This window comes from Panthera leo, chromosome A3 (assembly GCF_018350215.1).
Source record: "Panthera leo isolate Ple1 chromosome A3, P.leo_Ple1_pat1.1, whole genome shotgun sequence".
Classification (NCBI taxonomy): Eukaryota; Metazoa; Chordata; class Mammalia; order Carnivora; family Felidae; genus Panthera; species Panthera leo.
The window spans coordinates 74048860-74065740 of NC_056681.1; the positions used below are offsets into that span (position 1 = coordinate 74048860).

General features: G+C 33.7%; 1 protein-coding gene across 3 annotated transcripts in view; it reads right to left on the reverse strand.

Moving 5' to 3' along the window:
* The window catches only part of PPP4R3B (protein phosphatase 4 regulatory subunit 3B), a 64645-nt gene that overhangs the window by 28957 nt on the left and 18807 nt on the right, over window positions 1-16881 (reverse strand). For all 3 annotated transcript variants that reach the window (XM_042932310.1, XM_042932309.1, XM_042932311.1), the window contains exons 4-7: window positions 14798-15421; window positions 8470-8547; window positions 7070-7186; window positions 5482-5598 (exon numbers count right to left, since the gene is read on the reverse strand). In XM_042932310.1, the coding sequence (XP_042788244.1) occupies window positions 5482-5598; window positions 7070-7186; window positions 8470-8547; window positions 14798-15421 (936 nt within the window). The remainder of the gene's footprint in view (window positions 1-5481; window positions 5599-7069; window positions 7187-8469; window positions 8548-14797; window positions 15422-16881) is intronic.

Genomic DNA, 16881 nt, shown 5'->3' on the forward strand with positions numbered 1-16881 from the left:
TGCTACAACCTTTAACCTGGACTCTGGAAGTCTCATGGAGGCATTCTTATCTGTTAATGGTTGTTAAACTGGTTTCTGTTGTGGGGATGAGACCTGGAACTTCCTATTCTGTCATCTTGCTGATGCCATTCCTGGTTTTTCTGATATATGAAGCCAAAGCCATTTTTAAGTAATACATTAATTCCTTATCCTCCTCTTCTGTCACAGGTCTCAACATTTCCATCATCACAGAAACTAGAGAGTACTCTTTAAAATGATTATTACAGCTTCATTGTTAAAGGAAAAAAACAATCACACTTAGACACAAAAAAAAAAAGATGCAGGGGAGAAAATGGCAAAATATGGGAATTTCTCACAATCAAGAATACTAATTGCCACATACAGTGAAAAGTCTTAAAACAAGTTGGCTTCTGAATCCTTGTGTCAGATGTGTTTATTTTTTAATGCTACCTTGTGTCACCTTAATGAAACAAAAATAATTTATTAAAGAAAACACAGAAGAGACATGAATCCACAAACTTTCCAATTCTGTGATAAGGGCCAGACTTTTGCACTAAAATTTGCTCTGAAAATAAAAACAAAACCAGACTTCTGCTTTTGGTCAAGATGGAGTGATAGGAACTAAATTTTTGTCTTTTACCTGGAACAACAACAAAAAGCTAGACAAAATATATGAAGCTACAAGTGGTAATACATCAGCCAGTGAAAGACACTGAGAGACAGGGAAAAAAAAGCCTTATGATACAGGTTAGGTTCTATTATTATTATTTTATTATATTACCGGATTCTGCCAAACTAAGTAAAAATCAATTTCTATAATATTAGAATTAACCACAGATTTAGAGATTCTGTCTCACAGAGCAGTATAGAACAGCTAGACAGTCTTATTCCAGAGGTATACCCATCTCAGTAAACAATTAAAATTAGTCTACTGCAGTACATGACTGTATCCACTCAAAAGTAACAGTATCTTTCAGAAACAATGAACAAATAGCTCCTAGGCAAAAGAGTGAATGGTTGAACATTCATCAATTAACTAAAAGTATTACCAACATTGTAAGTTGTCTGTACGGCATGTTTCATTTCTTAATACAATAGAGAAAGTTGTCTGTACAGCATGTTTCATTTCTTAATACAATAGAGCAAGCCCTGGTGAACAGAAGGAATAGCTGAATCAAAGGACCCAGTCTCTCTAACTGGGGTATAGCCAATAAGTAGCTATCTAAGTGACCTTATTAACTCTCCCTTATTAACTTTCCCACCAAGGCCCATTATGTCTCTAAAGGCAGAACAAAGGGAACAGAAAATCACTGTAAGCTGGACGACTATTTCAAAATTTAAGCCAGCTAGAGCTGAATTGTCTAGTTTCTGTCTGCTAGAGTTCTTCACTGGCATTAAAATACTATGAGTACAAATCCATTTTTCCTAAACCTGCTTCTCCAACAATGGCATTTATTAGGCTAGGAAAAAACAAAAAAAAACTTATGCTCAAACAAGTGCAGCAAAATAATGAAGATGTAAAACAAAACAAAACAAAAACAAAAAAAACCACTGGAAAATTCCTTCTTCAAAATCTAAGTGATGACCTGATGCGCAAATAAACCATTATATAGTAACTCCAGTGAATATGTATCAATCTTGGAGCACCAAAATCTATTCAAGAGAACACCGTCTTAAATTTATAGATACACATTTTTTAAAATCTGCTCCCCCTTAAACTTATAGTTTTAAATAAGAGGGCCCAGTGACTCCCTCCCCATTAAAACCTACTTATTCCTATGGTCTTTTTTTTCTTTTCTTTTCTTTTTTATTTTTACTTCTTTTTACACTGCCATAGAAACTTCTGCATTTGTAACCTTCAAATCAGAGTCAGCCTCTAAATGCCACCATCATTGACCTACAATATTCTAAGAAAGGGGTGTAAGTCAGGGGTTGGCAAACTACAAAACTACTTTGCTCGTTGCCTACTTTGTAAATAAATTTTTACAGTAAAAAATTTACTAGAATACAGCTATACTATTCGTTTTCAAACCATCTACAGACAGTTCATACTACAACGGCAAGGCTGAGTCTGCAACAGAGCCCATAAGGCCCACCAAGTCATATTTATGTTTTGGCCTTTTAAGAAAATTTTGCTATCCTTCACCTAAATAGCAACATTTAAGTGAATTTAACCAAGGTTTCAGGGAGATTTTTTCAAGGTTTTAATAATTTCTAAATCAAAGTTTTAGGGAAATGATATCCTCATTTGTTTCATTACCACACTTCAACCTCACACTATTCTTAGAAGCACATACTGGTTTTTAAAGTATGATACTGAGATACATTTTATAATCCACGGTATTAGACAGTCACTATCAGCCAAGTAGCAACCATGACAAAGTCAAATAAATATTTTCCACTAGCACTCTCTGGTAAGATAAAAAAAATATTAGCATCCATGTATCTTAGATTCCATGAATATAGTAAACAAGAAAAAAAGAATGACAGGAGTGGGAACATTATTCTGAAGTAGAATAAAAATAACTGATGGATATTGTGGAAACATTTTTTTTTTAATGTGAATGTAAGAATTATTAGAAAATAATGCATGTGAAATTTGTTCTGCAACTTGAAGGCCTGCAAGTATTAGAGAAATAATACTTCTTTTAATCCATTCTGACATGTTAGAAGAATGCAAAAATAGCTCTTCAAATTCTACAGAACTAAATGGTCCAACTCCTTAAGTCTGTGCAATGGCATAACAGTCTGAACAAAAATACCCGTAAGTTCAGTTTTTAAATTTGAGGGAATTTCTTGATGGGATGCACTGAAGGAAACATTATTTTTGCACCATTCCTGTCACAAATAAATAACCTAACTCGAATCATGAGGAAACATTAGATAAAACCAAATTGCTGAATACTGGAGCAGAAAGTTTTCATTTTTGTCTTGGCTAAGATGAACATTTTGGGATAATGACAAAATCTGAATTAGGACTGCAGTTAGATATACCACCGTAAAAATATTAACTTCTTGATTTTGATCATTATAAACATAATTATAGATAGACACTGAAGTAGGGGTAAAAAGGCATTGTGTCATCATTTCTGTACCTTATTCTTCAATGGTTTAGAACGAAAAATAATTATGTTTGTATGTAAATGTGTACATATAAACATAAGCAAGGAAAGAAAATGATAAAGCAAATTAGAGATAAAATATTAACAACTGGGGAACCTGGATGAAGTGTATATAGGAGTTCTTCATACTATTAATTGTGAATTAATACAGAATTTTAAATTTTCTGTAAATTTAAAATTATTTCAAAATAAGAAGTTAAAAAATGGATGCAATTTTAAGAAACATGATTATGTTCAATATAAAATATTGAACAGTTGGGATGCCTGGGTGGATCAGTTGGTTAAGTGTCCAACTTTGGCTCAGGTCATGATCTCACGGCTTGTGAGTTCAAGCCCCATGTCGGGCTCTGTGCTGATATCTCAGAGCCTGGAGCCTCTTCAGATTCTATGTCTCTTTCTCTCTCTCTGACCCTCCCCTGCTCACATTGTCTCTCAAAAATAAATAAACATTAAAAAAAAATAATAATAAAATATTGAACAGTTAATTCTAAGAGATTAGCTTATGTATTTTTAACTTTATTAAGGCAAATTATATCTCCCAGAACTATTTTAAAGTAAATTCCTTATATATAATTATTTCAGTATAAATCTTTACAAGATAAGGACTCTTAAGAAGAAAAAAAAAACTCAATGCTATTATCATACCTAAAAAAAATTAACAATATGAATATATTCCTAAGTGAGAAATACAATGCAAATACCTGCCAAAATAAGTGGTTGAATAATAGCTGGATTACTTACCCAGTCATATCCTAAAATAAGTTTTACTAAATGTTTCGGAGGGCATTAACATAAAAATATGTGAAATCTGTGGCAGAATAAAAAGACAGCAATTATCACTAAATCTATCCTTCTAGCTTAGAAATAATGACTATGGTAAAAAATGTTAATATTTCCTGTGTCTCAACACATACTTTAATATGTAATCCAAGTTCTAAAACCAAATCTGCTCCATAATACTGGAAAGAAAAGTTTGAATGCTGTGCATTTATTTTAAAAGGCCATCAAAATATCAACTGCCCACCAAATACACAGTTTAAGTCTTCTCTTTTTAAAGGTTACCAGGAACCCAATGTAGAATTGTAGAATCCTCAATTTTGAAGGAAAAAAAAAAAAGAGAGAAATCTATCCTCTTTTGTGGGCTAACTCAACTATTTGGAGGCAACACATTTTTAAACTGTTAAACTGCTAGATCTCAGAAAATTTGGAGAAATGAAAGACCTTGAAGATTAGGATTCTATCAACATGAAAAACTGAGAAAGGGACTTTTCATAGTTAAAAATCAGTAAGTGCTTCTCTAAGTCTCATCCATCAATTAAATGTAAACAAGGAAGTATTTCTAAAGAAAACAAATAAAAACTTTCAGAGTAAAGAATTCTAAAAATTAGTTTATTATTCTCTTCGCCTGAAGAGATTTTATGATGGATGTCCTTAATCAATGCATTATCACTGAGGATGCAGCAATTAAGAGTGTTAATTTCAGAGTTACTTTCTGTAAAGCTGGCACTAAGATACACATACCAATAGTGAGATTATAAACTAATAAACTAGGTATCTGACTTTCTTTAAAGTCAGATTTAACACCTTTTGGGTTTAATAAAAAAAACCCTTAAAATATACTTAAAGATTTTTTCCTCTTTCTTCTACTGCCTAAAACTGTAGCATTAGCTCAAACTGATTCTAAAATAAAATGACTTTAAAAAGAAATACCCTGGAAATATCTAACAAAGAATGTAAAAATCTAAGGAGAAATTAAAAGATTAAACACAAAACAGCAACTGTATTTTAATTCAAAAGTAACTCATGCAATGAGAAATCATACAATGGGAATCAAAATCTTCTTTAAGAAGGAACATAATTATACTCATTTTCTTCTTAATACTAAAACGTATTTGATATAAGAAAGACTATTTTAAATTATAGTTCTATGTTCATTTCGTTCTTAAACAGTTTAAAGGAAAAGTTTAAGTATTTCCATAGTGGGAAAACACATTGGTCTCATTATTAAACATTCATTCACATGGGGAAAAAAAAGACACATTTAAACAAGGGAAAACAATTTGCTGGTTTTACCAGGTAAGTGCCTGAGCTAAGGGTTTGAAATTATACCTCATTAGCACTTGAACTTTTTTAAATAATTCGATTCTGTTGTAATATATTTATCTCAATACGAGTTTGAATACAGTTTGTAAAATAAATCAAATGCCACATATTCTGGGCTTGCTAATGTCACAAATGATCAGAAATCTACTATTTTGCTTCACTGAAGATTAAGACTGTGGTTAAACCTTTTCTCACAAATGGTATGCCAACACTACTCTACAGGTAATTCACACATAATCATAGCATTATTACTTACATCATCACTCTGCTGGGCTTCTTGCATTACAAATTCTCGGACCATAGATGGACTAAACTCTACTAGATAAGAAAATATATCTGTAGCTGCTGATCTAACTTGCAAATCATCCATGCCCTAATAAAAGGAAAATTAGGTTACTTAGAGACTTAACAAAAACTGTGCTGTGTTCCTTTTCTTTCCCAAATCTATACACACCAACTTTTTAGAATTAGACATTGTACTGGATTCAAAATGTATAATCTCTCCATCCTATACTTCCTTTTATTTTACAAATATAAAAAACTTTTAAGCAGCTCAATGATTAGTTTGTGCCAGTTTTTACCACCACGAAGATAAATATTCAGGGAATTTAAATGTAAGAATCAACATGGGATTATAAAGAAATACTTTACAAATACTGTACAGAAATTTTTTTCGATTTAAATATATGCAAAATGTGAATGACATTACCTAGTTAAGACTCCATAACTTTCCAGAATCCATCTTTGGTCCTGGATTTATTTGCCAGTTACTCTTTAGTAACTGATTCTTTTATGACTCTCCTAATAGAGGATGCTTTTGAAAATACTGGGTATTTTCACTCTTTTTCCACAACTTAGTTTTCTAAGGTACTGATGCATAACATGAAGGATACATGACTCGTAAGTTACAAAATCTCCCAAGTGATTCTGAACACATTCCCTAACTCAGCAGTTCTCCAAGTGTTGTCCAGGGAATCCTGGTGAGGTGTCCAACACCCTTTTCAGGAACCACATGAAATTAAAAACTATTTTCATAATAATAAATAATCCTAGGGCATTATCAGCCCTTTTCACTCTCAGTATATCACAAGTATAGTGGGGTTTTCCAGAGGCTATAAGACATATGATATCACAACAAATTAAATGCAGAAGTTGCTATGAGAATCTAGCTGTCTTCTGTTAAACCAAATGTTAAAGAGATTGCCAAAAAAAAAAAAAAAAAAAAAAAAAAAAAAAAAAATGAAATGCCACTCTTCCACTAAAATGTTTTGTTCTGAAAAATTATTTTTATAAGTTATATTATTTATGTTTATCATTTTAAAATGAAATAAATATTTTTAATTTTTCATACAATACCAATGGATAAAAATCATAAACAGATATATATGAGAACCACTGCCCTAACCCATATTGCAGAATGAGCTGCCTTGGTCCAGTCTGCCCTTACTCTACTCTCACTGGTCTAAAAAGGAAAGACATTGAGCTGCTTTGGTCCAGTCTGCCCTTACTCTACTCTCACTGGTCTAAAAAGGAAAGACATTTTAAAAATTTCTTTAAAACATACTTAATATTGCTACAGAAGAGATAATAGTCTTGAAAACACACGTGGGATTTTAATTCACTTGAAGCCATATTATATCCAAGTGCTTACATATTAATATTACAAATTCAAGTTAATAAAAATCTGAAGATGGAACACATTTGTAGTAATTCACTATCAAGTGAATCATAACCTAAACTATACAATTCAATATGCATTACTATAATAAATACTTTCACATATGTAATATAAAGGTACGAGAAATTCACAACTTCAAAAACATGAAAAGAAGTTGGATAATTACCATTACAATTTCAAGAGCAGGAAGAATCCCCAATTTTGCCAAAGTTTTGAAAAATGCATCCCTGTTTTGAGGTTGTAATGTCTGAGAAAATGCACAAAATTCCTTGAAAAAATTAACCTGCAATGTTAGAAAGTATAGTGAGAAGTTGACACACATAACAGCAAACTTGGGCTCACTTTAATGTGATATACCATAGCATGATATGCTCTTCTGAAGGACCTTGCCTCTTCAGGGTATCTTGGCCCCTCAAAACCTGTAAAGAACATCTTAAAAACTAGCATCCCACTAAAACTAAGCTTCGCATTATTTCCACAAAATGAACGATGAACTCTCCCAAGGCATACAGTGTACATGTTGTATGTGGAGTCTCAGAGAGTGAATATACATATAGTATTTTCAATTCATGATTCAGTTGTAAAAATGTCATGTAAGGTATGTATTTTGAATTAGAACATGTATTTTTGTAGAAACATGCTATATAAAATAAATGGTAGCTGGGTTCTCAGCTCTCAAAAGTACAATTTCATTTATAAGAACTGGAAAGGACATTAAAAGATTCCCGAGTTTAAAGGCCTAATTTTATAAATGAGAAAACTGAGTAGGCTATTACCTACACCAAGATGACTTGGCTAATTTAAACCTGTAATCTCTCATTACTTTTTAAAACCCAAGTACCTGATTATAATGTTTAAAGAAAATGACAAACTGCTGGTAAGTAGCAATCATTATTCTCTTCCTCCAAAGCATGGTTCGTATCTCAGAAAATACATTCAAAAGAAAAAAACATTTCCAAGAACCAAATTACTTATCATTCATGTATTCAAGAAGTACTGTCCTTACCTTTTGTTTTGTTTTTTGAAAAGAGCCGTTCTATAATGTATCTACAACCATAAAAATGTATGAGTTTGTAGTTGTGTCCTAACATAAACCCCATATCTTATTTGGGGATTTTTAAGCACATGAATTCCCTCACTGGAGGAAAAAAACACACGTCAAAATACTTTAAGAAACTGGCAAATATACAAAACAATAAGTTTGAGAAACTTTGAGAGTAATCATTTTATAGAATAAATGTGTACTTTTCATCTTAATTATAAAAAATTCTCTCTTAACAAATTCAATATTAAAAGTTGTATTAGCCAAGAGTAAGTGCACTCCAAAGGTTTGAATTTAGGGGCGCCTGGGTGGCTCAGTTGGTTTAAGTGTCCAACTTTGGCTCAGGTCATGATCTAATCGTTCACAAGTTGGAGCCCTGCATCAAGCTCTGTGTTGATAGCACAGTGCCTGCTTAGGATTCTTACTCTCTCCCTCTCTGCCCCTCCCCCACTCACACTTTCTCTCTCAAAATAAATAAACTTAAAAAAAAATAAAGGTTTGAATTTCAAGAATAAATAACTTACCAATTCACGCCGTTTATCATCATCTGTAGCCTCATCCGTTAATTGTGCAAAAACTTCCGACAGAAACTTCTCATCTTCCTACACGAGAAGAAATAATTACTATGAAATAGTCTAACAAAAGTATAAAGTTATACTCACTTACATGATTTACACAAATTATAATAAAAGTAGCTGAAAACCTAATAGTTTCATCATAAACCTTAAAATTCCAGGGCATATTCATGTTATAGTTTTCAACCCTGATTATACCATTTATTATTAGTTATACATACACTATTACCTCATTTAACCAGAAACCTCAGCTATGAAGAATCATTTGGAGACCAAAAATAACCAGTTGTTCTAGGTAATGCATGAAAACTCACTTATTTTAGGTTAGTTTAGTTTTTTAAAATATTTATTTATCTTTGAGAGACTGAGCACGAACGGGGGAGGGATAGAGAAAGAGGGGGATAGAACCCCATGTGGAGCTCAAACTCATGAACCATTAGATCATGATGTGAGGCAAAGTTGGATACTTAACCGACTGAGCTACCCAGGTGCCCCAAAACTCATGCATTTTAACTGAGAGACACTGTAGCTCCTTCTCAGGGTCTATTTATTTATTCTTAATTTAAATGTAATTCAAACAAGTTTGAAGAGTTCATTGTCGGTCCACTGAAGATTAGAAAAATGAATTACAAATACGGCACAGGGACAACAGTAAAGGAGACAGAATTCTGGCAGCAGTAAGACTGGACTGCAAAACCTTTTAAAACACAAGAACTCATGAAATATAATTTAGGGTTATTTGGGGTACAGGCTTATATTTTCTTGTGGTCCCCAAGGACACAGTGAAATGATAAAGCACTACAATAATTGCTTTTCACACTGATGACTCTGAGGTATTAAAAGGCAGATATATGTTAATTTCTCTAAGCACTGTTTACAAGGACAAACAAAAATACAGTATAGTACATACTGTATAATCTTATTTTTAATATAAATTTGTGTCTAAAGTCTAGAAGGGAGAAACATTAAAATGTTAATTATGATTATCTTTTGGTGATGGATTATGAGCAATTTTTTTGCTTATCTTTATTTTCTAGTTTTCCACAATAAGAGTGGACTATTAAATTACTAAAGAAAAAAATGACATGAATATTGAAATCCACTTTGTGGAGATCCATCAAGATCTGCTAAAAAATATTGTGCTTTTAAATTTCACTTATTTTTAAAATTCACTTTTATGAAATACAATTTGTATTAACTTTAATTAAAGTAGCATGTTCTTAGAATTTTTGACTTAGTGGTTGACAAAAAAATCAAATTATAACATGTTAAGGATGTACCTTAAATACCTGCCTTTTTGCTTGGATCATCTGTGAAGCAGTTTCAATCTCTTAAATAAGTTTAAGAAAAATAAGATAAAGCATATATAAAAAAATGAATGAAGACTACTAGATACAATCACAGAAGATGTAACATACTCTCCCACTAACCATCCATCAGTGTTACTTAAAGAATACTGAGAGACAAACCCATTCATTAGTCTGACTCAGAATGGTGTTTGTTTTGTTCTCTATTTTGCTGACTTCTAGACCTTATATACTATGGCCTGACTCATCTATTTCTGAGAGAATTCAACTGCATATGCAATCTTATACTTATCCCTCAAATCACTTTTTCTAAATACTTTTTATCTCATATTTTAGGTTTTGGTGAATACACATTTACCTCCACTTAAACCTTTTATAATTTTTTTTTCTTCTTGAATCTTTCTCAGATTAAATCCTCCTTTCTTCTCTAAGGATCTTTAACTTTTTAAAGAATATTTTCATAGGAAAATAGTTCCACTTCTTTGATAAATGCAATTTCTTACATGATTCATTATTTGTGTGCTGAAAGCTAGAACTGCATAATGTATTAGGGAGGGAATTTCAAGTATTACCATCTGCTAGGAGAATGTTTTCTAATTCCTGGTATATATATTTTTTCTGATTTCTAATCTTATTCTTGTAATACTCTACAAAAGCACTCTGTTCAGTGCACTAGTAAAAAAGCAATTAATTGACAGCTTAAAGTGCTTCATAAATATAACTGTAATGTCTCCCCCTAAATACCTGGTTCTCCAATTAAACTAGTCTCTTTAGATCACTTCAGTTCTTCTTTTTCATAAAGGCCTTTGTTTAAAAAAAATTTTTTTTAAGTTTATTTTTAGAGAGAGAGCAAGCAGGATAGGGGCAGAAAGAGAGGGAGAGAGAGAATCCCAAGCAGGCTCTGCACTGTGTGGAGCCCAAAGCAGGGCTCAAACCCACGAACCATGAGATCATGATCTGAGCAGAAACCAAGAGTCTGAAGTTTAACCGAATGATCTACCCAGGCACCCCTAAAAGCCTTTGTAACTATTTTCAGTCAAATTGTGTGTGGCTGTCTTTTTGAATTACACAACAAAACCTTATGGGGAAAAAGGGGGCCTTTTTTAAAAAAGTGAATCAAACTTTTCTTTGAATTAAACAGGCACGCGCTCAAAACTCCCAAATCCCGGGGGCACCTGGCTGGCTCAGCTGGTAGAGTATGCAACTCTTAATCCTGGGGTCGTGAGTTTGAGCCCACATTGGGTGTAGAGTTTACTTTAAAAACCAAAAAACCCGGGGCGCCTGGGTGGCTTGGTCGGTTAAGCATCCGACTTCGGTTCAGGTCATGATCTCACGGTCCGTGAGTTCGAGCCCCGTGTCGGGCTCTGTGCTGACAGCTCAGAGCCTGGAGCCTGTTTCAGATTCTGTGTCTCCCTCTCTCTCTGCCCCTCCCCTGTTCATACTCTGTCTCTCTCTGCCTCAAAAATAAATAAAACGTTAAAAAACAAAAAACCCAAACCCAGAACCCATCCACCATTACTAGACTCATGTAAAGACAGAAAGTTGGAATTAGATCAGACTTTAAGAGATTACAGAGATTGCCGAGTCCAATTTTAAATTTCAAAAGACTGATGCCCAAAGAGTGGACATTATCCAAAGGGCTAGTGACAGAGATGGATTTAGAATCCAGGTCACGGGGGTGCCCAGATGGCTCAGTCGGTTAAGCGGCCGACTTAGGCTCAGGTCATGATCTCACAGCCTGTGAGTTTGAGCCCAGTGTCGGGCTCTGTGCTGACAGCTCAGAGCCTGGAGCCTGCTTCGGATTCTGTGTCCCCTGCTCTCTGCCCCTTGCCCCCTAGTGCTGTTTCTCAAAAATAAATAAACATTTTAAAAAAATTATTAGAATCCACGTCACCTGCACGATCTGGTTTTTGTTACTCTCACCATGTAAAATAGACTACAGGACAGATTTCTAACTAGTTCAAAGTAATGAAACAAACCAAAGTAAAACACACACACAAACTAGACTACGCCAAATCTAGTAAGATAAAATGTAATATGTTAAATTCTTACATGAATCCAAAAACTTCTGAAACAAAATGAAGAACCGAATTATTGTAAATTTTTCCTTAAAGGCATGAAGAGATTTTACCATAGCTCCTTAGTAAGTGGGATGAAAGTTTAGAAATTTCTTTTTTAGTAAGCTGAAATCCACAAAATATATTAAACAAGAAATAAAACCACTGATTTTACTGGGTTTGTGTTCAGCTCAACTCTTATTTATGGAATAGTGGAGATAACATGTAATGTATTAAAATGTTAACATTTGAGATACCTATCCTCAATCATTTCTAGTGAAGGAAGTTAAAACTTCTTGTTTTGAAAAGGACTTTAATCTGTAGCTGTGTGAAAATAACCTCAATTTATTGGTTTTAGGGATTTAATTCATAAAAAACATTTTTAAGTATAAATTTCAATTCTGGGCACATGGGATTTTGATATGCAATTAGCTAGAAAATTCAGGTTAACTAAACTCTTATGCCCTAATCAAGCTTTAGAGAATCTCAACATGTATTAAAGTACATACCAGGAGCCAGTGACCACAGTAAGTGCTTTCATGTAATTTCTCAGTTAATTACCCTAATTTAGGCTAGGAGTTATGTTATGTACCTTTACACTAACTCATTTTGGTCCAGATAGATACAATCTTTACATTTGCACTTGCTTATGTAACTCATACAACAGTAGGCCAATACTCATTTAAGAAGCTATAGATACGTATCCTAGTTAGCTAGAAGGGTATCTGGAAACATCTAATACTTAGTCAAAAAATTTCTACATGGAAACCTCAGAGGTGGGCTTTAGGAAATGAGCCTTTAGAGGTCACTCACCATAATCGTAATTCTTTTCTTTTCACATACTGTTGAGAACAGAAAACAGAATTCAGCATCACTGCTGAAATGGAGAGATAACTAAGTGCTAAACCTTAGATATGCAACAGGTAGTTCACAGTACCTACTTCATAAATGTATCTCACGGACCAGAAATGAGTAAGACTTTCTTTTCTTAAAGCTATGCTTGATTTATATAATTATAGCCTTTACAAATAGATCTATGAGAAAATATATAAACTGACATAAAGAGTTCAAATACTTACAGATTAGTTTGCATAATTTTTAAGTATATAAAGCATTTATGATTTATTATTATGGATTTGGAACCCCTTCTGATGTCAAAGCAGTCATTTGAAAGCTTCTGCACTTAAGCTTCTGTCACTGGGTTCTTTTCTTTACATCAGCTATATTGACTGTAGGTCTATTTCCAAACTCCTGAGACTGTAACTGTTTTTCTGTCAGCAAGTGAAATGGCACCCTGAATTGTATAGTACGAACGGTTTTAAAAAGCAGGTCTCATGTATAACAAATGGAACCCCATGCATAAGTCTATTTTCCCTTATACTTATTATTGTGGAATAAGGAAAACTGCTAGGTGAAAGCATGATCTAAAGAAGTAAACCCTATACAAAAAGTAAAGTAACAACAGAAAGATGAATGATGACTGTTAACATCATAAAACGGAATCTCACAACTAAGAGTTAAGTACTAAGTCAGAAACTCTCAACTGTTTGGATCTCTTAAACTCTTAAACCTTATGGAGTACCCCAGAGAGTTTTATTATGTGGATTATGTTTGGCAATACTGACAACAAAAACAGAGACATTTAAAAACATTTACTAATTTGTTTTAAAAATAAGATATAAGTTTATGTAAATATATTTATGAAAAATTTTATAAATTTAGAAAAAAGAGTGGCTCTGTTTTACATTTTTGCAAATCTCTGTAATGTTTGGCTTAATAGAAGAAAACTACATTCTCACATCTTCTTTGACATTCAATCTGTTGCAATACAATATTTTGAAGTACAAGAAGAAAATACAGCCTCACACTGACAAGAAGTTGGAAAAGGAAAAACCCCACAGAACTCTGAAAGGGCTTTAGGAGCCCCTAGAACACACTTGAGAACCACTACTACACTACGTATATAGAAGCTGCTCAAGAAACTTATTCAGTGATATGGACATAACAAAGACAGTTATGCAGGAAACTGTGGGTATAGTATACTACCACAAGTAAAGGAAAATCTTCAAATTCCTCCTTATTACACTGTTAGCATATAAAGGATTAACATGCTAAACATGGTATAAACTATTTTACAACTCAAGGAGACAGATTAAAACCAACCTCACACAGCAAATAATCTAGTTATCATTTCCTGAAAATTAACAAATGTTAATTTAGATGTGCTGACTACACATTTGAATTATTTGGAAAACTTTAAGCACACACATTCATATGTACTATCCCCCCAATAATAACTAGATCTCACAAAATGGACTAAAAATAATCTTAGAAACAGCTGCTTTGGTTTGGGATGATAAAAAAGTTCCGGAAATGGACAATGGTGATGGTTGCATAACACTAAGAAGGTACTTAATGCTATGAATTGTATACATAAAAAAAGGTTAAAATGATGAATATTTTGTCATATATATTTTATAATTTTCTAAATGCATGCAAAAATGAAGTTAAAAAAATTTACATGATAGGACACTTAAAAATTTAAAAGGTCACATTATGAAAGGATTCTTTCCTATGGGGCACCTAGGTGGCTCAGCTGATTAAGCATCCAACTCTTGATTTTGGCTCAGGTTGTGATCACATGGTTTGTGAGACTGAGCCCCACGACAGGCTCTGTGATGACGGTGCAGAGTCTGCTTGGGATATTCTCTCTCTGCCCCTCCCTCCACTAGTAAATGCACTCCCTCTCAAAATAAAAAATACTTAAAAAAAAAAAAGAGATAAAGCTCTATTTTCTATGCTCAATAGTACATTTAAAGTAAACAAAAGAAAACTTTCAAAAAGTAATGAACACCAGCTTTAACTATTAAGGAGAATACCTAAAATAATATAAGAACACTTTAGTTTACTTACCTGCAACATGCTGACTATCTCAACTTTGTTGAAGAAAATAAAAGATGTAAGAGTAGAAAGAAAATTCTCTTCAAAAACGGATGGTGTAGGCAAAATGATGTCCTGAATGTACTGTACCCTGTAAGTCTGATGTATTTTTTGCCTTAATTCAGAGTCTGTTATTGGTATAACTTCCTTAAACTTTGCAGTTTTGGTCAAGAATTCTCTATGCCTTTTTGGCTGAGCCAAAGCAGGGTCATATTCAAGGCATCCCACGACATCCATGATACACTCATCAGAAAACATTACTTCAAACAATGTTGCCTTATTTAGGAATAAGATTCCTCTAATAATTTCATACAAATGATGTAAGCCTTCAGTGTTTTCTAGGTTCTCACAAGCTTGGAACAGCTGCAGTAGTTTTTTAATATAGCCTTCGTTTTCCAAGGCCAGAGCCAGCTTTTCCCTACGGATAGGTGAGGAGAGAACTGAGGTAACTAAGTCAGCAATCTCTTCAAGTTTATTGAGTTCACATGTGGGCAGGTCAATCAGATGACTGGTTTCAGGCATTTCTTCAAATCGTTCTTCTTCTGATTCATCAATGAGGTCCTGTGTGACTTCCACTGATGGATCCTTACCTTGAACCTAAAAACATCCAAGTACAGCTGGTTACCTTAAAATACAAAAGAATTCAAAATTTTGGAAATCAAATCACTGACCACTGGATTTAAGTAAAAAATACCTTGCAAAGAAACATTATTAGCCACATAATCACTGTTAATTAAAAATGAAGTCCACGGTACGTGGGTGGCTCAATCGGTTAAGTGTCCAACTTCGGCCCAGGTCATGATCTCATGGTCCATAAGTTTGAGTCCGCATAGAGTTCTAGCAGACAGCTGAGCCTGGAGCCTGCTTCGGATTCTGGTCTCCCTCTCTGCCCCTTCCCTGCTTGCCCACTCTCTCTCTCTCTCTTTCAAAAATAAACATTATAAAAAAAAAAAAAGAAAGAAAGTGAAGTCTAGAGGGGGAAAACACACCCAGTTTAGAGTCAATTATTGGAAGAGTCTCAATTTCACCTCTAAATTTCCCAACTTATAACTTGAGGTTAATTAACTCTGACCCCTGACAATATATTTATTTCAGCTAATATTACACTGATTTATTTGAGGTTATGTAATAACCATGTGCAGTTTAATAACTTCCCTACATCTACTAATTTTGAATTCTGCTGAAGGTTAACTCTTCTGTGGGGCCCCCAAATTAGGGACGGCTCTTAATGCACCATCCATTGGCCTGACAAAACACTATTAAGTTTAAACCAAACTAAAACCCAACTTCTTGGATATTCAAGAGTGAGAAGATTTCCTCAAATTAATTTTGAAATTCACTTTTGAAAAAATACTTGCTTTTGCTAAGAGCCTGAAATTGTTTTAAAAAACAAAGAATACTGGGGCACTTGAGTGGCTCAGTCGGTTAAGCGTCCTACTTCAGCTCAGGTCATGATCTCACAGCCTGTGGGTTCGAGCCCCGCAACCGGCTCTGTGCTGACAGATCAGAGCCTGGAGACTGCTTTGGATTCTGTGTCTCCCTCTCTCTCTGCTCCTTCCCTGCTTGCACTCTGTCTCTCCCAAAATTAAATAAACATAAAAAAAAATAAAAAATTTTTAAAAATTAAAAACAAAGATTTTTTTTTTTTTAAATTGGCATTTATTTAACATCTGTGATAAAAGCCTCCAAGTTCTAGTATCTAGAAAACACAATGAATAAACAACTGTTTTATGATTCAGGTTGATAGCTCAAGAAAAGCATGGCAAACTTGGGACAAGTTTCCTATAATGACACCTTAAAAAAAAAATTTTTTTTTTAATGTTTTATTTTTGAGAGAGAGAGACAGAATGCAAGCAGAGGAGTGGCAAAGAGTGAGGGAGACACAGAATCCAAAGCAGGCTCCAAGCTCTGAGCTGTCAGCACAGAGCCTGATGCAGGGCTCAAACTCCCGAACTGCAAGATCATGACCTGAGCTGAAGTTAGATACTCAACCTACTGAGACACCTAGGTGCCCCTATAATGATTTCTATAATGACTCTATTTAACATAAAAACTTT